The sequence below is a fragment of the Branchiostoma lanceolatum genome, chromosome 2 (assembly GCF_035083965.1).
Source record: "Branchiostoma lanceolatum isolate klBraLanc5 chromosome 2, klBraLanc5.hap2, whole genome shotgun sequence".
NCBI classification, from domain to species: Eukaryota; Metazoa; Chordata; class Leptocardii; order Amphioxiformes; family Branchiostomatidae; genus Branchiostoma; species Branchiostoma lanceolatum.
The window spans coordinates 7,443,255-7,467,397 of record NC_089723.1 but is presented as its reverse complement, the minus strand read 5'-3'; the positions used below and the strand labels follow the sequence as shown (position 1 = coordinate 7,467,397).

At 42.4% G+C, this 24,143-nt stretch overlaps 1 protein-coding gene and 1 long non-coding RNA gene across 2 annotated transcripts; both read right to left on the bottom strand.

Annotated features, from left to right (window-relative positions):
• On the bottom strand, positions 1-12,449 carry LOC136427320 (oncoprotein-induced transcript 3 protein-like). The gene is made up of 16 exons (XM_066416132.1): positions 12,276-12,449; positions 11,661-11,799; positions 10,634-10,795; positions 10,393-10,433; positions 9,770-9,904; positions 8,406-8,528; positions 7,132-7,254; positions 6,573-6,698; positions 5,673-5,801; positions 5,084-5,259; positions 4,049-4,158; positions 3,090-3,288; positions 2,342-2,445; positions 1,616-1,778; positions 773-878; positions 1-252 (listed from the first exon to the last, which is right to left on the bottom strand). The coding sequence occupies exons 1-16, from the start codon at positions 12,307-12,309 to the stop codon at positions 74-76; spliced, it is 2,049 nt and encodes a 682-aa protein (XP_066272229.1). The 5' UTR covers positions 12,310-12,449; the 3' UTR covers positions 1-73.
• A 582-nt stretch (positions 12,450-13,031) lies between these two features.
• Positions 13,032-13,851, bottom strand: LOC136426710 (uncharacterized). The gene is made up of 3 exons (XR_010754328.1): positions 13,624-13,851; positions 13,357-13,509; positions 13,032-13,164 (listed from the first exon to the last, which is right to left on the bottom strand). It is a non-coding gene; the product is annotated as an uncharacterized lncRNA (long non-coding RNA).
• Positions 13,852-24,143: the final 10,292 nt, after the last annotated feature.

Below are 24,143 nucleotides of genomic sequence, written 5' to 3'. Positions count from 1 at the left end.
ATGGATCATGAATGTCTTTTTCTCTGAACTGAGATAAAGCCATTGATGATATGGCATTATTTTTGTCATGCCATCAGTCACCATACATGGTGGAGAGCTGTTTGTAACTGTAGCTGTAGCCCACACGGTTGTGACGAGAGCGCCTCACTTTGATGACCACCAGTACTGCAGCGATGGCCACTGCTGCCACAGCAGAAGCAGTGATGAGTGCCACAGGAACGGTGCTTCGGCCAGAGCTGTCAACATGACTCTCTGTTGGTAAGAAGGTAATAGTGTTTTTAAGAAATTTGTTGATAATCTGTGGAAATCCTATATGTATTCTGTTCCATTTGAAGTCAAGTTGCTGCACACAAAAAGTCAAAAGATATTGTCTTGGTTCTCCTTTTCCTTGTTTGACTTACTGGTTGATTACCTTTTTTGTCCATAAGTATTTACTTCTATTCAAATTAAAGTAGAGGTAAGTATTTGTGCTACATATACTTCAGGTTTGCTATGTCAGTTTAGCGATTACGGGCTCTTTTTATAAATTTGAATTGGTATTGAATTTTTCTTTTTATTTGAGTTGAATGTGTGATAGTTGTGTGCCGATAGATAACGCTAGTGACCCAAAAAAACACCCCTCCCAATAAAATGGTATGGCTACCCTGTGACATCACAATTCAAGATGGCGGCCACATCACAATTCAAGATGGCGGCCACCACACATGCCAACGGAACCAACAAAGGTTTTGCTGCGCAAACCTGTAATTCTAAGATAAGGGAATTGTCGAACCTTTGTAAGTGGCATCATCCAGAAGAATGGGGCCCTGGTAGATGGAATGCAGCCCTGTCATATCCGACAGCTCCCTCCTGCGGCGACCGGGGGTACTGCGACAGCCCTGTTGGTTAAAATTAGGTTGTTTATCTCTCAGATGTCATAGACATAGATGTATTCTCCAAGCAGAGGTTTTGGTCGAGAGGGCTAGGAGTGGCCGTGATTCTCTCCTAAAAAATCATGGCCACTCCTAGCCCTCTCGACCAAAACGTCTGCTTGGAGAATATCAGAAAGATATGTCGTGGACACTGTTCAATCCCTTAATCCACTAGAAGCTACAACTCCTAAGTGGCCAAGATTGCTCAACAAACTTGATTGAAAGAACAATTTTTCAATCGTCATGTGTTTTTTGTTGTCGAAATACAGTGCACACACCATCCGCTAGGGAGCCCTGGGGACTGGGCACTGCGGTAAACAGCGTCGCGGCTGGTAGCGCTTTTTTAATGTATCCGCGGAGCGGACTGGCAGCGGGTCAACGCGTATTAGTCGCTACGGACGGTCACGGACGGTCACAGGCGTCCAAAAAGCGGATAGGCAAAACGGCCTGGACGGTCATAGACGGTTCTCACCGTTTCTGACGGCCCCAACGGTCTGGGACGGACTCGGACGGGCATAGACGGCGTCCGAACTGTTTCAGACGCTTTCATTTTCACAGAGGAAATCATACTTTGACATTTTGATAATTTGTTCACACACAAAAAAATGTGTTTTGTTCTACACCAAAGTTAATCTATGTAGCTTGTACCACAGCAAACAATCTGTATACACACTATTGGTAACGTTAGCCTAAAAAATCCTGACCTGCGCACAGCGGGACCCAGTATCTGCAGCCTCACACACCTCCACCTCACAGTGGATGTACACCGTCCTGAGTTCCCGGATGAAGCGGAAAGCCTCGAACCCGAACCGTTCGACATCTGGTTTGTTGCTGCTGAACATCTGAAGCGTGCTGTCTGCACCACATCTAATATAAAAGTCACAGGAAGGAACAATATTTCATCAGTAGAAATATTATAAGGCTGCCTTTTCAAGTAGTTGTCTGTATGTCTTAGTCAAATGATTCGTTTTAGTCTCAATGTTATATTGAATTTTTCATAGCAATTTTTCCTACAAAATACATCATTATCCAATGTTTGTACAGGTTTTTGCATACTTCTTTTACGTGAAATACTGTACTTAGTATCTCAAATGTACCTAAGTGCACTGCAATGTATAACATCGTTCTCAGTAACTTCTCACCCATCTTGAAGCAGGGAGTCATAAAATATGTCCATTAACATTACCAATGTTTGTACAGGTTGCACACACTTATTTCATGTCAAGCTCTTGATATCTAACATGTCAACAACATTTTTGTTTGTTTGATTTCCTAACGTCACAGTATCACTCTCACCAGTAATAATCTATGTCCATTAACTTTACAAATGTTTGTAGAGGTTGCACACATTTCTTTTTCATGAAATACTTGAAAACATTAAAATTTGTTTGTTTTCCTAGTGTACTGAAATGTCACAATATCATTCTCACCCATCTTGAAGCAGTGGATAGTTGAGGGAGTCGTTTTTGTCAGGCGACATGGTGGCCTTGCAGTTCAGCCCGAGAACAGACAGGAGCTGGTCGTGACCTTGAACCTGGCAAGGTGGAAAGGTGGTCGTGTGGTTAGGGTTGTTGACTTAAAACCTAAAGGTTATGGTTCGAATTGGTAACAGACCTCAATGTTGTGTCCTTGGGAAAAGCACTTTACACCTGTGTCCTCATTTGACGCGAAAATAGGACGTCGGCAGAACGTAATGCGTAACGTTATACGGTGAAGCCTGTTATTTAAACCAATTATAAATACCAAATCTCTTTTGTTCTCTTTGGTCAACGTTGTATCGGAGTAGCGGCCGTTGCATAAGATATGTCTTTGGACACAACTAAATGAACCTATAGATGAGATATTAACCTTAAATACGCGAACACGACCTTAAACGCTTACGTTCTGCTGACGTGCTCGCAAAAATGAATACCTAGTAGGTTTGGTTAGGGACGTCCCTTGGATGGGACGTAAAGCTAAGAGATTCACGTTAAAGATCCCACCACACTTATCGAAAAGAGTAGGGGTCCATCTCGGCATGAGCAGATCAAACGTTACGCAGCTTATACTTGTGCAAAACTGGTGTGTTACATCTAAAGGTTGTTTACTGGTCATACCATACAAACAGACAAACGAATGGACCTCTCAAACAAACAAACAAACAAACAAACAAACAAACAAACAAGCAAACAAACAAACCTGAAGCTGTAAGAACACCATGTCAGTGAGCCTCTTGTGGACGGGGTACTCAGAGCGTGTGTAGGACCGTAGGTAGTTGCGTGTGTGGAAGACGTCCAGGTGGATGGAGAGTTTCCCAAAGCCGACCTCGTTGAACTCCAGTCCGCCTGGGATAGGCATGAACTGTGCGGTGACGTCCTGGTCACGTGCGTACTTACAGCTGGAATGATGCAATGTTTGTTTTAAAAAGTGTTCCTTAAAATGTCAAGAAACTAAGTCTTACAATGTATGAAGTGTAACTTTACCTGGTGATATCATATTATGACAAAGGAAAGTTGCAAAGTTGTATGACAGTAAATTACTCCATAGTATCTATTTGACGTGCTTTGAATGAATAAAGTCAAACCCTTCGAGTGACCGCCTGGCCAATGTGACCACTTTTTGGTATCTTAGATATTTTTTCCCATTGACAAATTCAAGTCTTAAGAATCCTGTCTATAGTGACCATCTGTCCTGATAGGCCAGGTTTTATCAGTTGCCCGAGAGGTCTCATTGGACAGTTTTGACCTTGCATGTTCATCAAAACAGTACAAAGCAAGTCAAACCTAGCCTGGGCGCCATCCTTTAGCAAGCAAAAAGATTGAGCCTAGACCGCGATTACTAACAGAGGATGGTACCCGGGTTAAGTTAGCCTGGGTGCCAGACCACCGCGCTCCTAGCGCTAATACTTCGGCCGGGGAAGCAACTCGCGCCGCCGCCACAGATAGCACACGGCCCACTGCACTGATTAGCTCTCGCGCGATAGAAATCAGAGTTCGGCTGCCAAGCGCTCCCGGGTGCCAACTCTATCCCTACTACTAGGTCTTCCCCGCCCAAAAGGGGTTATCATCGCATCGCGCGAAAGGTCTGGTATCCAGGCTAGGGTTAAGTCAAACCAACCACACAAGAAGTTGAAGAGCGGAACATAGCTTGTTACTCACTTAGAATGCATGATGATGTCATCGTCTCGACTGATGACTCCCGTGGCCTTGTGGATGTTATAAAGGCTGACCAGGTTGGAGAAGATGACGTACTTCGGATCAAAGGTTACCTACGAAAGAGAGATAAGCAGATACTTCAAATTGAGTGTTCTCTTTCATAAACTTATCTTCTATCATCATCACAAACACCACATGTCAGTGTATAACATAAGCCTCAGAGTGCCAGGCCTTCCTATGGGGGTATGGACCGTAGGATTTAGCAAAAAAAGGAATAATTGGCCAAGAGTCAGTCCATGGTCTTAGGTTAATAATTCCCCCTCGGAGGCCTTCTCTAGTCTCTACCAGACTGACTATGCTGGCTATAGGGAGAATATTTGCCAGGGAAGTTTGGTCACCAGAGGGTTTCATTTGTGGATGCAACCTTACTGTGCACTGACTCTACTGGCAAATTACTAAGTATTCTATGATCCACACCCCTGTAGGAATGTCTTGTGGAGGCTAGCAGCAACCCATGTCTGCAAGGTCCCACTCGATTGTCCTTCAAGTCATTGCTTGCCCCCTCTTCTTTTTTCCTGTTGAACACCACTTTAGTGCCACCCTGGATACACTATCATACTTTTATCACAGGCAAATCAAGTGCAACTATGCATTGACATACATTTAAGAGCAAATGTCTGTAAGGATCAAACAGGGGTCAAAAAATCGATTTGGCTCATATTTTGCACAGTGATAGTACTTGGCCCACAACCCCTCAAGATAGCTTTCTTTCTTCTCAAAACGAATTGTTGCCATGGCAACAGGCCAAACAAGTTTTGGGGCCATTTTTCCTCATTTGGGCATGTCGAAAACATGAAAATCAGCTTACTTTAGGACAATATTACAAGTGCTATCACTGTGCAAAATATGAGCCAAATCGATTTTTTGACCTCTGCCACCATAGTTTGATCCTTACAGACATTTGCTCTTAATTCCTAAACCAGGAGCTTAGGAAATGTAGAGCCCATGAAAGGTCATGAAATTAGGCACTATCCGAACCTTTGTGCCACACTGGTACAGCCCTGTGCGCATCAGATGGTGGGTGCCGTTGAACGTGGCCATACATGACGCATCAGGGTCCCAGTGCAGGTTGCTCGTGTTCACTATCGCCAGTTTGTCCGCCGGCAGTGCCAGCTCCATGTACTCATTAGTACAGGTGGTGGACGCACCAACAACTATGGAAGCAAAACATCAAAACAACAAATTGGTACTTGATTAAGAGGATTTGTGTTGATATAACGGTTAGAGTGTTTGGCCCAGAGGTTCTGGGTTGGCATGCCCTTGAGAAAGACACTCCACCCAGGTGTAAAAATTGGTACCTGACTTTGGTTTGGGAGGTACGTGTACTCGTACATGTAAAAGGGGGTGGAAAGGGCACTAGATACAGTGGATAACAACCCACTGGCCTCAAATGGCCTGAAAAAGGCTATGGGACTACCTTTACCTTTTACCTAAGATGATTTTTTTACCTAAGCGGCATCTACATTTGATCTAAGTTTAAATGTAAAGTTTGCATACTTTAGACATTGTATGAAATTGCTAAGCACAGACAATCAAAGCTATGCTAAAACCTTATCATGGGTCTTACATGTGCATCCTCTTCCATCCTCTGCCAGTACGAGGAGACCGTTGGAGCATGCGCACATGTAGCTCCCAGCTGTGTTGATGCAGACATCCTCACACATGCCGTTAATACCAGTGGCACATTCATCAATATCTGTGGACCAATATAATGTAACAGTCAGTTAAGAAAGGAGCCCAACATCTTTGGCTTCTACCTAGCACTGATTTATCACTCTACGTCTCTATATGAAAGGAATCAAGACGTTGATGAATTGTAAGATCTCATCATTACCATCTGTTAAATGAAAGCTGCACAAAAAATTGAAAATCCTTCTATGCTATGCTTAATATATTCCAAAGTCAAATTCTTAGTTCAAGTTGTTTCACATAAGTCCGTCATAGTTCTGGGATTTTCCACAGTTTGCAACTTATGCCGTGCTGACGCCTTCTTGCCTGATAATTGAATTATATGACGTCAGTGTTTCAAAATTTTCACCTGATGATTGAATTTTAAAACACTGACGTCATATAAAACAATCATTAGGTGAACATTTTGGAACACTGACGTCATATAATTCAATTATCAGGAGAGAAGGCGTCAGCACGGCAAACTGTGGAAAATCCCAGAACTATGACGGACTTATGTGAAACAACTTGAAAGAATTTGACTTTGGAATATATTAAGCATAGCATAGAAGGATTTTCAATTCTTTGTGTAGCTTTCCTTTAAATGTACATTAAAACCAACCCAAGAAGACCACTGAGGGGACCATTAGAATCTGGTCTATGTGGACAGGTGGTTGCTATAGACAGGATTCTTAATTCTTGTGTCAATCAGTCAATGTAAAAAATTATCTAAGGGACCGCCAGAAAGTGATCGCATTGGCCAGGTGGTCTCTTGTACAAGATTGTGGAAGCAACTGACCTGTGCACGTGGTCCCATCGCCCTTGTAACCATGGTTACACTCACACCTGTAGGACCCAGGTGTGTTGACACATGTTGCGTTTGCGTTACACATGTCACCCTTGTCCTCAGCACATTCGTTCACGTCTGGGGAATAAAACAATGATCAGATTAATACATCTAAGAGAATCAATTTGAAAGTGTGTCTTCAATACTAACTTACTTTCATACTGGATTGTTCTCATGAAAAATGGAGGTATTGTTTTTGTGTGTGTGTCTGTGTTACCGAATATTTGTTGTCAGCGTAATCTTAGATCCTAAGAATGGATTGTGACGATATTCGGTGTTGGAAGACAAAGCTCAAGATCCAATATGGGCCTCCTGGCAACTGACTTTGTTACTGCAGCAGAACTTCAAGTTTTTGTATCTTTTGTCCTGGGGACACTAATTTTTCATGGCTTTTGCATTTTAAACAATATGTCCCTGCCAAAGTGTGTCCTTCTGTTAGCATTTACAGGTGAAGATATTAAATCAACATTGAAACACCTATTTTCTGGTATCACACATATGCCATACTCACCAGTGCACAGCGTTCCATCTCCCACATACCCAAGTTCACAGATGCAGTCATGTGACCCAGGCAGGTCAACACAACGAGCATTCGAGTGGCATCCATGGGTCCCGCTGGCACATTCGTTGATGTCTGAAAAATGCAACAATGTTGAAAAATGACACAATGTGACAGTATCAATATCTAATTTGCATATAAATGACTAATGAAGACTGATATGTGATGTTCTGATATCAAATTTACTCCTTAGTCATTGAAATGACTTGAAATCAATTTGGTGTTCCATCGGATCGGTCCAAGACCCCGCTCATACCAGGCTTCGTGCATCTGGATTCAACCATCACGCAATTGATCAAGATTTGCGAAGAGACCGGATCCGCTGGCAGATTGAATCGGGATCAATACCATGACTCTGATGAATCCAGATTTACAAAGAACATGAAGCCTAACCCTAACCCTTGTATAAACAAGGTCCAGGTTTCACCACAAATTTCAAAAGTGAAATATGAACAGGTTCTCTTACTATGACAAGGAAGGAAGGAAGGAAGGAAGGAAGGAAGGAAGGAAGGAAGGAAGGAAGGAAGGAAGGAAGGAAGGAAGGAAGGAAGGAAGGAAGGAACGAACGAAGAAAGGAAGGAAGGAAGGAAGGAAGGAAGAGTGGAAGGTCAAGTAGGACTTCCACTTCTACAACTACGTGTTCTCCTACTTGAAGACAAAGAAGGAATGAAGGAAGGAGGGAAGAGTAGAAGGACAACCAGGACTTCTACAAACACGAGTTTTCCCACTAAGAGAAGGAAGGAAGGAAGGAAGAAAGAAAGAAAGAAAGAAAGAAAGAAAGGAAGGAAGGAAGGAAGGAAGGAAGGAAGGAAGGAAGCGGAAAAGAAACTACCATGCCCACTGCTAGCAACAAATTAGGCACAGCCTCATTACTCGAAAGGGTACCTACTGACTGAACTTCAAGGTGAATATTCAAGGTGAATGAAAGGGATTAGGTATCATCCACAGATAAAGTGGACAACTGATCCTTTCGCATGTTTATCACAGTGGCAGTCTTAAAAACCACTGGACAGATTTGTCTATCTATGAACAGTTTTGCCAAAAATAGTTACTCAAGCAACTGGATAAAATTTTAAAACAGTCACAGACGTTTCAGACAGCATCCGCTAACTTTCGTCAGTGACTAAGGTAAGATCTGGCAGAACTAGATATGTTCATGAGGTGAAGACAATTTCAGATGGTTCAATAGAATAGTAAGTCAAGAAAGAACAGTTTTGTTTCCTTACTCATGCACACTGTTCCATTGCCGGCGTAGCCTGTGTTACACTGGCAGATGTAGGAACCAGGTGTGTTGATACAGGTGGCGTTGCCATGGCAGAGGTCTGGACCAACTGCGCACTCATCCAGGTCTGTTCAAAAATACAGTAGGATGGATAATGATTATTCATTGTAATCAACCAAATATGACATAGGATTCAAGTCTGGCACTTCATGTCCATGAAAATGGCAGAAAAGTACAACAAACTCTCCCTACATTCTTTCAAGCTTCTATGAATAAGGAACAACATTTCCCCTACAATTTACACAAACAGGATAAACGTTATTGATGAGAAACATATTGAAGAGTTTTTGGCGAAGCCTTAGGGGCGATGCCCTGTTGGTAATAGTATTGTGTGCAGTTTGCAAGAATTCTAGGAATCATACAGAAATTTTAAGCCAAGAATGTTTGGAATGTTAGTCAGCAGTACAAAGGATAGAAAGCAGGTAATGCAGCCACCATGGGGACATTCATCCTAGAAAACCTAGACAAGCAGCCACATGTGTTAACCAGATGGGTCAGGCTTATGTATACATGATCCTTTTCGTTAGGAATCCCGAATGAACAGCACCACCCACAGTGCTCAAAGCAAGGTAGAGTAGAGATTAAAACAAAAACAACCACCGTCGCCATTGCAATGTCTTTTTATCATTGCCAATCTTGTTAGTAGTTGTATATTTAACGCCGCAAGAACAACACTACTTGGAAACCTCATGCGGTCTGGACTGACCAGCCCTTGAACTTAAAGGAGTCCTAAACTCCAGAAGGCGGTGTTATTTTCCACTAGATTATGTATCAATGAATACATAATCAGCCGACTTTTTACAGAATTTTGCTTATGGTGAATTACACAAGGTGTGTTTTTTAAAACAATATGATACTCACTAAACCCTTGCAGACCCTACCCGTGTATTCCCTATGTGTAAACATACATCTTTGATGGTGAGTATTTTTGGCATAGATGACGGGGTTAAGCACAATAAGATGGCCAATTGTTAATAAGATATAAAAGAACAGTTACACAAAGCAAGACGAGTTTTTCTTAACCACCCTGACATTCTTTTTGTAATCTATCTTTTGTCAGGCCTTGTCAGGCACATTGTAATATGCCATAGGCTGAGGTTGCTTAATTCAATTAATCAGAAAATAGAGGGTCATCTGGGGAATTCGGTAGAATACTGAATGCTTTTTAATGCGCATTGGACTTGTGGGTACTTTATCGTATACTGTAAAAAGCATTAATTTTCACTTCCTAAAATTATCTATTGGAAAATAACTCCCTTGTCTGGACTTTAGGACTCCTTTATGGGATAGAGGTAACATTAAACTCACCATCACACGTCTTATTGTTGAGAGAGTTGAGTGCCCTTCCAGCGGGACACAGACAGAGGTACGATCCGTCCGTGTTCACACAGTCGTGAGAGCAGCCGCCGTTGTTGACCAGGCACTCATCCACATCAGGTGTCCCTGTAGCTCAGACATGAATGAGAAAACATTGGAAAATGTTTGCAAGATCATAAGCAATCCCACAGCCTTGTTGATTCTGGAAATTGCACACTGATGACTGTAGCTCCAGACATGAATGTCCAACGGCAAGAGAAAACATTGGAAACTTTTTGCAAGATCATAAGCAATCCCAACGTTAACTCTGAAATTGCACACTGAAGATATCAAAGTAACGATACGTTAATGAAGGTTAGACATTCAGGTTAACAATATCTAAAGACAATCCAATCTCTACAACTGGATAAAATGCAGAGATTACTTCCAGATGTTTCGATTGACACCACTCTTCTTCAGCGTTACTAGGAAGTAACGCTGGAGAAGAGATATGGACGTCACTCGAAACGTACGGAAGAATAAAGTTTTATCAGAGACTAAATTGTCTCTAAGTACATAACATTACTTGATGAACTTTTTTTCATGAAATAACAGAAATTCAAAGCATCTCTCACCGTCGTAGACAAGTGTGATGCAGCGCTGGTCGGAGTTGACCCTAGATCGGAAGTCACACACGTAAATGTCGAGAAAATTAAAGGGACATATTGTAGATATTTGGGTCCCAAACTTCAAACATTGTTGATTCCTTTTCATAACTGTTTTGCAAATACACGTCCAAATGCAACACATGTATGTTATATACCATTGGAAAGAATCATGTAAAAAACAGACCTCCCAGGTCTCAGATGCCCTCACCTATTGGTATCCTGCGCCAGGAAGCAGAAAACGTGTTGTCCAATCTGCGCCATTGTAGGGGTCCACGTGACATTGACGTATGCACGATGGGGGTTGTTTGGATCGGTTGCCAGGGCTGACTTGATCAACCCAAGTGGAGAAACGGTCGAGATCTCTGCGATACTTGTAATGGTAATAAGTTTATTGTTATTTGGCACAGACCACATTGCTAGATACAATTGCATCAAAGAGGAGGGGGCCAAGGTATTATATAGACAGAGAGGATAATAGACTTATTCGGTGGTTTAAGGAGGCCGTCTGGATAAGGAAGTCAACACCAGTGATGACGTGGGACGAGGGGGGATACAGATTTAGCCACGTTTGGGATTGTGTTCTCACCGCAAAAGCGCCACCTACTTTGGCTACTTATAGCGGTGAGAAGTAGCACTGCAGTCAGAAGCTCTGAGGAAGGTGTCTGACAGACGCCGAAACGTCAGCAGGTGAGAGTTACTGGTTGTGTAAAAAGAACTCCCAATATTCTATAAAGATCCTTGCCCACCAAACTATATGTCAGTCAGAAAAGTATCTGTGCTAGTGCTGCGTAGCTAAACGTAACATCAGGTACAGGTACCGGTACAGAGGTTTCGGTACAGGTCCGGACCTGTACCTGTACCTGAACAATTGAAAAAGTTTTTTCTGAACTTCTTCAATGACAAAAACATAATCTGTTTTCAACTTGTCAGTATCTTTATTCAAATAATATAACTAGGTTTCCTACCGCCAAACTCCCTTGGCCATGCTATCAAAACTCCCGGGCTGCCTGAATGATCTGTTGCATATTAGTTACATTATTTCAAGGTATCACTTTGGTCACGTTTGGTGTTGCATGAGGTCAGGAGATCAGTCACAAAATACGCACATACTTGGTGTAAATTAGTATCGGTACAGTACCGGTACTTCATGATCCGGTTTTTGGACGTGTACCGAATCAATTTTTACGGTACAGTACCGGTACCGGTACGCAGCACTTATCTGTGCACATTCCTACCTTACACCAGGACCCTGAGACTCCGCCTCCAGAATAGCTTGGTACGTTCCCCCACCAGGAATCAAGACTCGGTCCCCGTCCTGAGGATTGCGGGCCACTAGGGCGGGTTTCTGGTTGCACGGGTTGTTGGATGTGTAAGCTGGACAGAGTCGGTAACATTTTCATGTCAGTAACAGTCGGTTATGCTTCGGTGTCTATTTGTCGGTTATGCTTCGGTCCCAATTGGAAAAGGGGGCCCCGCCAGGTAGATTACGGGCTGCTTTTGGCACTTTCGTGCGTGACCCTACGTGGCCCCGTGGGACACCCTGCGCCTACCGGGCTTTATTTGGGCCCGGCCGGGACCCCGAATTATTTTAACCCGGCCTTAAAATCAACGCGGGAGCCGGTAACAAATAGACACCGTCATCTAACCGCGCGAGGCCCAGGTGGTACCGGGACAAATTTCTGGCTTCGGGGCCCGTCCGGGACTACATCTCCTACGGGCACCGGTGAAATTGGGACCAAAGCACCACATAGCCTACGAGTTGATCATTTATGTTGCAAACAAAATATACACGTAACCATACATGTTAAGATACTGTTTACAATACTTTCTTTTCATTTTTCAACACCCACCATTGACCAGGAACTGCAGCGGCACACGACTCATCCCCGATCCCGGAGTGGTGGTGGACCCTTGTGGATAGTCCTCTAGAGTTAAGGCGATGGCATACCAGCCTGGAGTCAGCCTTCCCAATGAAGTCCTGTATGAGATCTCACACGCTGTCTGTTGTAAAGACAAACGTCCAAGCGTGTTAGTTGAAATCCTCCCACACCATTATTGATGTATAGGGCGGTGCCCATCCCCGTTTCATAGCCCTGGGGCCACACTGTGGTGCAATCACTGTAGCGGGGGGCTAGTCCACTGGCAGTGAAGTGTGTTTAACTTCCATACTGTTTCAGAAGTATGTACCATTTTTATTAAGTCCTTGGTATGACTCAATGCGCCTCTTGTCCAGATGTGTCCTACCTGGGGCTTGAACCGCAGTCCAAGAACCCCAGTCCAAGTAATTTGAACCAGATGTGGTGAGAGACAGAATCGCAGACCACTACACCACAGGGACACCCCCCAAGCGTGTATAATGTAAAAATGCACATGCTAGCCTTGCTATTAGGGTTCAACAAACCAAAAGAGGCTTGTTATATATTCGATTAATGTATACTGCACCAATACAATATGATGTTTAGAAAATGTTCGATTGCTAAACAATAATGCATTTGTATATCCAAGACGTACAGATTATAGATCCATCTGTAGTTAAACCTATTGAGTTATATAGTATGTAAATCTGATACTTTGCTATGATTGTGCATTTGTTATCTTACCTCATCAAGAGTGGAATAAGGTAGCGGATCACAGGCACCTCCACACTCGCTGAAAGCCGACGCGTACCGACACCTCACGGTGTCCCCATCCTGGTCCGTCCAAGGAATCCTGATCACAGTGTCACAGCTGATCTGAACCCTGTTATTGGTTAATACGAACCGTATCAAGTTGACAGCAGAATTGAAAATGAGACATACAAAAGTTGATAAGCTTGTAAAGACTACGAAATTTCAAGTGTGTTTTTACTTCATTTGCAACATTTTTATAAAATAATTACATGTGACTTTGTGTAAAACTACTTTTAAAGCAATCTGGCACAAAGTTTGATACCTGTATATGGCAGAGCTGGCGGAGATTGGCGACGAGTTTGGTTTTCCTGTGTCAGATCTGGGCGACAAGTCCACGTGAGACACCAGTTCCCAACGTGGAGTGTGTGTTGTACCGTCTGGGCGGTTGACAGAAATCCATGCCGCGCTGCTAAAACTAATTTGAAGGAACAAATACCAAATAACTGTTTGTCCATACATAATTGAGAAGACTTGAACTATTAAAGATACATCTGGAGTTAACGTTAGCCGTTATCCAATGTGACAGTACCTTATATCGGCAGTAGTGCTTCCCTGCATGGAGACGTTCATGGAGTTGGTTCCCTGTGACCAGTCCTCCTGTACACTGAAGTCAGTGCAGTAGTAGCTGGCGGGAAGCGAGCCTCCAGGTGCATTCCAGTTATTACCACCTCCGATTAGGCGGTTGTTGTTTATTGTGGTCTGGTCACAGTTTCCACCCTCACCGCTGGACCTCCTCCAACTCATACGAAAGTTGCACTGGATCTGGACAATGCATGGTCATGTTAATAAGATATTGATTTTCTCGTGTCAGTGGTATGTATGAAAAAAATGACTACAATTTTATGCTTTAACAAAGCCTGCAACATAAATGAATGGATGAATGAAAGACAATTATTGTACATTATGCTTAAAAACAAGCTAAGTACAGGTCATGGTGATAAGCAGAGAAATACATACAGGGTTGCAAATATAACGTAATAGAATGTGATATCTTACTACGTCTAGTAGGAACTAATCTATACTTGTCTACTATTTACAGGTTCGACTTCTTCTCGCTTCTTATGGCAATTGTAGATGTATGTGGATATGGAACTTGTAATACATGGTTTGTTCAGTTCCATAATGAATAGGAATTTTTCAGTGCTGACTTTTCATTTTGAACATGACGGAAATACCATAAATGTACGTAAAAGAGATGGCCACTGGGTTTTCTTTCAGCGAAATCGTTAAATAACGTATGGAGCCCTTTTAGAAATCTGCAATACATTGTAAAGCTTATATGTTACAGGAAGGAAAAAGCATTTACTACATGTGCAACCTTTTTAATGTTACGCAAGGGAGACTGTTCTTACCAAGTCCGGATCATTTGGAATTGGTTTCCAAGAGAAGGTTGCACCGCGAAAATGAGAGCCTTCCACGGAGACGGTCACGAGAAGAACCAACACGGCCCAGGCACCGCATCTTACCTCAGATGGCATTCTGCATGTTTGTAGGAAGAATACTTGTCACAATTCAAGCTGACACAGGAAGTATGTTTAGAGTTTAACATTGGACATGTAAGAAGGGCGCATAATGATTTTGATGCCAATGTTAATCACTTCCCTTCTGTTGAGATTATGGTAGATTGTTTTTTTGGCGACGCCTCAGGGGCGGAGGCATTTATAACAGTATTACGATCACTTAGAAAGAATTTCAGAAATTTCACGAATGCATTCCCCAGGGAATTGGTTTTAAGGTAGCCGTTGGCTGTGTGGTTTATGGAAGGAAAAGGAGAGGTCTTTTGTGTTGAATTGTATGTGAAAAACACAATTTTGTGGAACTTGCTACTTTTAGGCATAGAAACTGGATATCATTATTTGATTTTCAAATATGCTTGTCTGTTTTTACCAAGAGAGAACAATATTTACATTCCTCTATGTAAATTGAAATATCAAAGCTTGATTTTCGAATAAGTTCTTTTGGGCGACGTCTACAGTATAGGTATAGTACAGTACAGTATAGGACATGTAGCTGATACAGGTTCCTTGAACAAAAAAATAGTTTCTACCAATTTTCTTTAAACGTTCAATCGCGGATACGTTCAATTACTTCCAAAGTGCCAAGATTGTCAATCTTTCTGTATTTTGTTATTATACTTGTACATTTTGAATGATATTTCCTTTATAAAGTCAAGGGTGACACTAATCCAGTTTAAGACGCATCGACGACGGCAACGTGCCGCGGGTCCAGTGAAAGGGGGGTTTAAGTCGCGAACTAGTCTCCAATATTGGCCCCCTATTAGTATATATTACGCTTCGGTTCAAGCATTGAAAGTGACTCGAGCTCGGCAGAATATATGTCGAAAGCACATCGATGTCTGCTAGAATTAAGTATTTCACCCAGGCAGGCTACGGATAATTTGGTATTTTAACTATGTAGGTAGGCTGGGATATCAATGTAATTTGAATAGGCAAGGATATAATGCAATCATGGGGGTTGCTAACACACTAAGCGACTTCCAACTAAGGCTGGATTTACAAACGCATTTCCAAGCACATTAATGTGCTCCGCTTCTGGGATTGAGTCACTACCCGTACTTTGCCCCTGATGGGTAATATGGGGGTCATTACTTACGAGTAAGGAGTCCCTGTGTCAAAGTGCTTGTCATGCGTTCTGCATGAAGTTTTCCTAGTTATTTTGTTCCTCATCCCACTGTTTACCTAAGCACGTCCGTGTCTTTCACGGTGATACATCAGAGCAGGTGTTGTTAAAGGCCCCCTCTCACTGGGCCCCGGCACTGCCGCGGCAGCTCATGACGGCACCGTCGCGAAGTTTTCATTTGCACTCTCACTGACGTGCGGCGCATTTGCGTTTGAAGCCAAGATGAGCAAGTTATTGAATGAACTTTATTGTTTGACAATCGGATATGGTATGATATATGGCACTAAATCAACAATACTGCAAGGCTAACCTATCCTACAATTATAAGTATACAAAACATCATCGATAACAGTGTGTGAATTACAATAAAGCCATGTATGGATTATTTTCTTAGGATGAAGTATAACGAAATTGACCTATGTACTAATCCAGTTTAAGACATGACAACAATACATGGGATATATCGTTCTGTGTACTAGATAGGACGAAGTTTGTCTTGTAGTAATACTTTGTAACAGCGCATCTGTCTCTTTGCCATAAGTGGGACAGGCCATGGCCATTACAAATTGCAATTTATCTCCAATATTTTCATTACATGTTGGACACAATCTGTGAGTGCCTGGTGTGTTGTGTTGTCGATCTTTTTCAACTTCTAGACAACGTGTGCTGATTCTCCGTGTAGTTATGCTTTTTACAAACGGTTTATTATGAATTGATGTGATATAGTCTTCCCTATAAAAGTGATTTTTGATTTTATAATATGTGTGGAGTTAACTAATATTTCTAAGTGCTTCCCTCCAGCCAGGGAGAAACGTGAGTTTCACACTTCCTTTAAATGTATATCCAAAACGGTTGGTATTGACTGCGGGGCTATGCCAAACATGTCTACATGGTATGTCCTGAACTTGAGTAGCCCAATCACTTTCTTCTTCGAATGATGAAGTGTCGTATGTTTTTTTTTTTATAATCCTGTTAGTAGGCAAATCATTCAATCTTAGCGAGAGTATCTGATCAACTATGTTTAACTATCAACGACCAATAGGAATTCTTCTAATTCACCCCTTACGGCGAAACATTGAGTAAAATTTGCGATACAGTGCCTGACTGGTATATCAAGTTCAGTTTATCACTGTATTTCTTGAAAAGCACAAGAGTGCATGTAGACGAATGGTCTGATTCCTTTCCTAAGCGACTAGTCTATCCAACCTCCTTGGTCTATCAATTTCCGCGCTGGAATAAATGTACAATGCTGCAGAGATCTAATTTTCACTTGGATTAAGCAATATCCCAATGAAAATATCAGAAGATCTACAGCTACAATCCTCAACCTCACTACAATGTAGTAAATTAGGTTTAATCAAACTCTTAAACAGATCAATAGCTCGGGAAATGGACCGATTGTAGTTTGATGGTAGTGATTTCAATCAATCAGAAATCGCAGTGCTGTCAATAGATCAAAATACAATGCAAACTTATGAAAAAATGCATCAAAAATTGATTTCAAGTGATAAAAGGATTTTCACTTATGACACTTGGTGCAACAAAGGTAACCTGTTATAGAATATACATGTTACATATAGATGATACATATAACCTTGAAACTGACATATCACTTTTAACACAATAGCGCGCGCGGTGAGCTCCCGGTAAGCTCCCGGCGAGCGCGCGGCACTTTGCCACTTGCGTTTGTTTTCAAATTTTTAAAAAAATCGCCATTTCAACCGGCACGCCGGCGGTGTGGACCGGCACTGGTACGGCACTGGGACGTCACTAGGACGGTACGTCAAGGTCTGTGCACGGCACTGAGGCGGTAGCCATTCCCACGCTACCGCACGCTACCGCCGCAGTGCCGCAGCTCAGTGAGACGGGACCTTAACATGTTATAGAATATACGTATAACCTTGAAACTGACCTATCACTTTTTACACAATAGCGCGCGCGGTAAGCTCCCGGTAAGCTCCCGGCGAGCGCATGGCACTTTGCCACTTGCGTTTTTTTTCAAACTTTAAAAAAAAAATCGCCATTTCAACCGGCACGCTGGCGGTAGTGGACAGGCACTGGAACGGCACTGGGACGTCACTAGGACGGTACGCCGAGGTCTGTGCACCGCGCTGCGACGGTAGCCATTCCCACTCTACCGCACGCTACCGCCGCAGTGCCGCAGCTCAGTGAGAGAGGGCCTTAACATGTTATAGAATATACGTATAACCTTGAAACTGACCTATCACTTTTTACACAATAGCGCGCGCGGTGAGCTCCCGGTAAGCTCCCGGCGAGCGCGCGGCACTTTGCCACTTGCGGTTTTTTTTCAAAGTTAAAAAAAAAAATCGCCATTTCAACCGGTACGCCGGCGGTAGAGGACCGGCACTGGAACTGCACTGGGACGTCACTTGGACGGTACGCCGAGGTCTGTGCACGGCGCTGCGGCGGTGGCCATTCCCACGCTACCGCACGCTACCGCCACAGTGCCGGAGCTCAATGAGAGGGGGCCATAAGGCTGGATTTCCAAGCACATTAGTGTGCTCCGAGTACTCCGTAAGTGTACTTGGAAACGCGTTAGCCAGGCCAAGAAAACTTGAAAACCGCACTCACCTGTTATATTTGCTGTGAGGCAAACCTGAACGAAGACAACCCACAGCCAACGGCGCTCACAATGCCAACTCGGGTGCCCAAATCCACACCTTTAACGTACAGATGTCGGGAATGGTATTACTGAGCGACACCGAGCAGTACCCTTCTATGTTCTTGTCCAGGTGTCTAGTGAACTACTCTTTGACGATTATTTCCTTATGCCGTCACGCCTGAAAATATTTCCTTATGTCGTCACGAGAACCATTGTTTATGTTCAGGCAGTGTTGCTTCGTTACCTTACACCTGTACGATGTCATACCTACATGTAGCTGATGGGTACGAAACATTTTTCTCTTTGTTAACCTACCAGGGCTGTCAAGGGTATGTTTACCAGTCAACACCAACCAAAATTTATCATTAGAAGACTCCATGGTGTGTGGGACGAGCGCGGGGGGTCATTTCAATGGCCTGTAATGACATTGACAATTTATGACAAGAACATGTATGAAATATTTGTAGCGTGAAATCCTTCTCATCAAATCCTCCCTACCGACAGCAAAAGGTGTTGCCAGGGTGTATGTTCAACTATAATCAAACCCACTTTCTTTCCTTGCTAACATTGAATTCCAAAGCCTCAATAATAATACTACATATTCTTTACTCTTTTGATTTTCTCCGTATTAATTTGTGTATTGATGCAATATCTTTACGATACTTGTGTTGAGTCACTGTTTGCTTATCTTGCTTTATTTACTGGTGTACAAAACCTTAGTTTTAAGTTTCACCGAATGACTTTATGGAAATAGATGCATTCTCTTTTCGTCGTTGTTTTTGTTCGCTAAATTCACTCACTCATCTTTGACTCGGGATAAGTGCGAGCGGAACGTAGCACAGAAGTCAGAAGTACTTATCAGTCGTACTTTTTGACATGGGAATGGATATTGATTAGTAGCCCGGGGCCGCTCGCACTAGTAAGCTTTGCATCATCGGTGTGTGTTCTCGTCAACAAGGAACAAAATAACTTACATCGCATCACGTGGAACCCTTTTTTTATACACCGCCTCGTCAGACTAAAGATATTTCTGGTTTCCATATCTGTTTCCTTCTAACACCCCCTCCCCATTCTTCTACTTTTCTCTCCTGATTTCCGTAAAGCCGACGTCACAATTCATGCGAGCGTCGGCCGACTTTGTAGATCGCCCGAAGCTCGCCGAATGTCAAAATCGCCCGAGCGTCGACCGACAATCTCGGGCGACGTCCGTCGAACACTAAAAAGTAAAAATCCCCCATGAGAATGGTACCATCTCTTTGACATGGACGAGGTCAGTATCGACTAACCTGGTAAAAGGTCAATATTTGGATCAACTTTGATTTCTAAAAATTGCCCGAAGCCCGCGTAATCGACAGGACGTCGACCGTACTTCGGCCGAAAATTCACATTTGAAGCTAGCCAACACGTCGGCCGAGCTGAATTTTTTATTTGTGACGGGGGCTTAACGACGTTAGATTTCATTCAGGCTGATGAAGTAATAAAGTAAGAAAAATAACGGAATTGGGATGCCGGATGGCTTTTGATGAGGTCCTGTCAGAACTATGAGGGTTGAATATTGTATCGATGAAATCCTCTGTCAGAGGGTACGTACCATTTCAATCATGCATAACACATGAGTCTGCATGGGGGGGGGGTGCCATTCAATTACTGGAATATGATATCCTTAAATGTCGTTAAGTTAAATGAAATTTTACAAAAATTGTTAATTTCTTATTCATAAAATGTAGTCTTTTCGAACATCTCAACCCCTTCTGGGATTGAGTCACTACCCGTACTTTGCCCCTGATCGGGTCATATGGGGGTCATTACCTACAAGTAAGAAGTCCCTGTGTCAAAGTGCTTGTCGTGCGTTCTGCATGAAGTTTTCCTAGTTATTTTGTTCCTCATCCCACTGTTTATACCTTAAGGCCCCCTCTCACTGGGCTCCGGCACTGCGGCGGCACTGCCACGGCAGATTTTTACGGCACCGTTGCGTTTCTTTCACCAATTTTCATTTGCACTCTCACTGACGTGCGGCGCATTTGCGTTTGAAGTCCAGATGAGCAAGTTATTGAATGAACTTTATTGTTCGACAATCGTATATGGTACAATATATGGCACTAAATCAACAATACTGCAAGGCTAACCTATCCTACAATTATAAGTACAAAACTTTATCGATAAAGCCATGTATGGATTATTTTTTCCCTCGCTTTTAGGATGAAGTATAATGAAATTGACTTATGTAGGTGATATAGGAGTTGGACATGACAACAATACATGGGACATACCGTTCTGTGTACCAGATAGGGTGTAGTTTGTCTTAGTAGTAATACTTTGTAATAGCGCATCTGTCTCTTTGCCATAAGTGGGACAGGCCATGGCCATTACAAATTGAAATTTATCTTCAATATTTTCATTACATGTGGGACACAATCTGTGAGTGCCTGGTGTGTTGTGGTGTCGATCCTTTTCAACTTCTAGACAACGTACGCTGATTCTCAGTGTACTTATACTTATTGGTTTGTTATGATTTGATGTGATATAGTCTTTCCTACCAAAGTGATTTTTGATTTTATAAAATGTGTGGAGTTTACTAATGTTTCTAAGTGGTTCCCTCCAGCCAGGGAGAAACGTGAGTTTCACACTTTCTTTAAATGTATATCCAAAACGGTTGGTATTAACGTTAACTGCGGGGCTAAGCCAAACATGTCTACATAGTATGTCCTGAACGTGAGTAGCCCAGTCATTTTCTTCTTCGAATGATGAAGTGTCGTATGTTTTTTTAATAATCCTGTTAGTAGGTAAATTACTTAATCTTAGCGAGAGTATCTAATCAACTATGTTTGACTATCAACGATCAATAGGAATTCTTCTAATTCACCCCTTACGGCGAAACATTGAGTAAAATTTGCGATACAGTGCCTGACTGGTATGGTATATCAAGTTCAGTTTATCACTGTATTTCTTGAATGGCACAAGAGCAGGGCGAGTACATGTAGACGAGTAGTCTGATTCCTTTCCTGAGCGACTAGTCTATCAACTTCCGTACTGGAATAAATATACAATGCAGAGATCTAATTTTCAGTGGGATTAAGCAATATCACAATGAAAATATCAGAGGATCTACAGCCACAATCCTCAACCTCACTACAATGCAGTAAATTATAGGTTTAACCAAACTCTTAAACAGATCAATAGCTAGGGAAATGGACCGATTGCAGTTTGATGGTAGTGCTTTCAATTAATCAGAAATCGCAGTGCTGTCAATGGATCAAAATACAATACAAAATTATAAAAAAAATGCATCAAAAATTGATTTTAAGTGATAAAAGTATTTTCACATGACACTTGGTGCAACAATGGTAACATGTTTTAAAAATATACGTATAACCTTGAAACTGACATATCACTTTTACACAATAGCGCGCGCGGTGAGCTCCCGAAAAGCTCCCGGCGAGCGCGCGGCACTTTGCCACTTGCGTTTTTTTTCAAATTTTGAAAAAAATCGCCATTTCAACCGGCACGCCGGCGGTGTGGACCGGCACTGGTACGGCACTGAGACGTCACTAGGACGGTACGCTGAGGTCTGTGCACGGCACTGCGACGGTAGCCATTTCCAAGCTACCGCACGTTACCGCCACAGTACCGCAGCCCAATGAGAGGGGGCCTTTAGCACGTCCGTGTCTTTCACGGCGATACATCAGAGCAGGTGATGTTAAAGGCCCCCTCTCACTGGGCTACGGCACTGCGGCGTCGCGAAGTTTTCATTTGCACTCTCACTGACGTGCGGCGCATTTGCGTTTGAAGCCCAGATGAGCAAGTTATTGAATGAACTTTATTGTTCGACAATCGTATATGATACAGTATATGGCACTAAATCAACAATACTGCAAGGCTAACCTATCCTACAATTATAAGTACAAAACATTATCGATAACAGTGTATGAATTACAATAAAGCCATGTATGGATGATTTTTTCCCCTCGCTTTTAGGATGAAGTATAATGAAATTGACCTATGTAGGTGGTATAGGAGTTGGACATGACAACAATACATGGGACATATCGTTCTGTGTACCAGATAGGGTGAAGTTTGTCTTAGTACTAGTTAGTAGTAATACTTTGTAACAGCGCATCTGTCTCTTTGCCATAAGTGGGACAGGCCATGGCCATTACAAATTGAAATTTATCTTCAATATTATCATTACATGTAGGACACAATCTGTGAGTGCCTGGTGTGTTGTGGTGTCGATCCCTTTCAACTTCTAGACAACGTGCGCTGATTCTCAGTGTAGTTATGCTTATTGGTTTATTATGATTTGATGTGATATAGTCTTCCCTACCAAAGTGATTTTTGATTTTATAATATGTGTGAAGTTTACTAATATTTCTAAGTGGTTCCCTCCAGCCAGGAAGAAACGTGAGTTTCACACTTTCTTTAAATGTATATCCAAAACGGTTGGTATTAACTACGGGGCTAAGCCAAACATGTCTACATAGTATGTCCTGAACGTGAGTAGCCCAGTCATTTTCTTCATCGAATGATGAAATATGTTTTTTAATAATCCTGTTAGTAGGTAAATTATTTAATCTTAGCGAGAGTATCTAATCAACTATGTTTGACTATCAACGATCAATAGGAATTCTTTTTATTCACCCCTTACGGCGAAACATTGAGTAACATTTGCGATGCAGTGCCTGACTGGTATATCAAGTTCAGTTTATCACTGTATTTCTTGAATGGCACAAGAGCAGGCCGAGTGCATGTAAACGAGTGGTCTGATTTCTTTCCTAAAGGCCCCCTCTCATTGGGCTGCGGTACTGTGGCGGTAACGTGCGGTAGCTTGGAAATGGCTACCGTCGCAGTGCCGTGCACAGACCTCAGCGTACCGTCCTAGTGACGTCTCAGTGCCGTACCAGTGCCGGTCCACACCGCCGGCGTGCCGGTTGAAATGGCGATTTTTTTCAAAATTTGAAAGAAAAAAAACGCAAGTGGCAAAGTGCCGCGCGCTCGCCGGGAGCTTACCGGGAGCTCACCGCGCGCGCTATTGTGTAAAAGTGATATGTCAGTTTCAAGGTTATACGTATATTCTATAACATGTTACCTTTATTGCACCAAGTGTCATAAGTGAAAATCCTTTTATCACTTGAAATCAATTTTTGATGCATTTTTTTAAATAATTTTGCATTGTATTTTGATCCATTGACAGCACTGCGATTTCTGATTAATTGAAAGCACTTCCATCAAATGCAAACTGCAATCGGTCCATTTCCCTAGCTATTGATCTGTTTGAGAGTTTGGTTAAACCTAATTTATTGCATTGTAGTGAGGTTGAGGATTGTAGCTGTAGATCCTCTGATATTTTCATTTGGGATATTGCTTAATCCCACTGAAAATTAGATCTCTGCACTGTAAATTTATTCCAGTACGGAAGTTGATAGACTAGTCGAAAGGAATCAGACCACTCGTCTACATGCACTCGCCCTGCTCTTGCGCCATTCAAGAAATACAGTGATAAACTGAACTTGATATACCAGTCAGGCACTGTATCGCAAATGTTACTCAATGTTTCGCCGTAAGGGGTGAATTAGAAGAATTCCTATTGATCGTTGATAGTCAAACATAGTTGATTAGATACTCTCGCTTAGATTAAGTAATTTACCTACTATCAGGATTATTAAAAAAACATTCGACACTTAATCATTCGAAGAAGAAAATGACTGGGCTACTATACTCACGTTCAGGACATATTATGTAGACATGTTTGGCTTAGCCCCGCAGTTAACGTTAATACCAACCGTTTT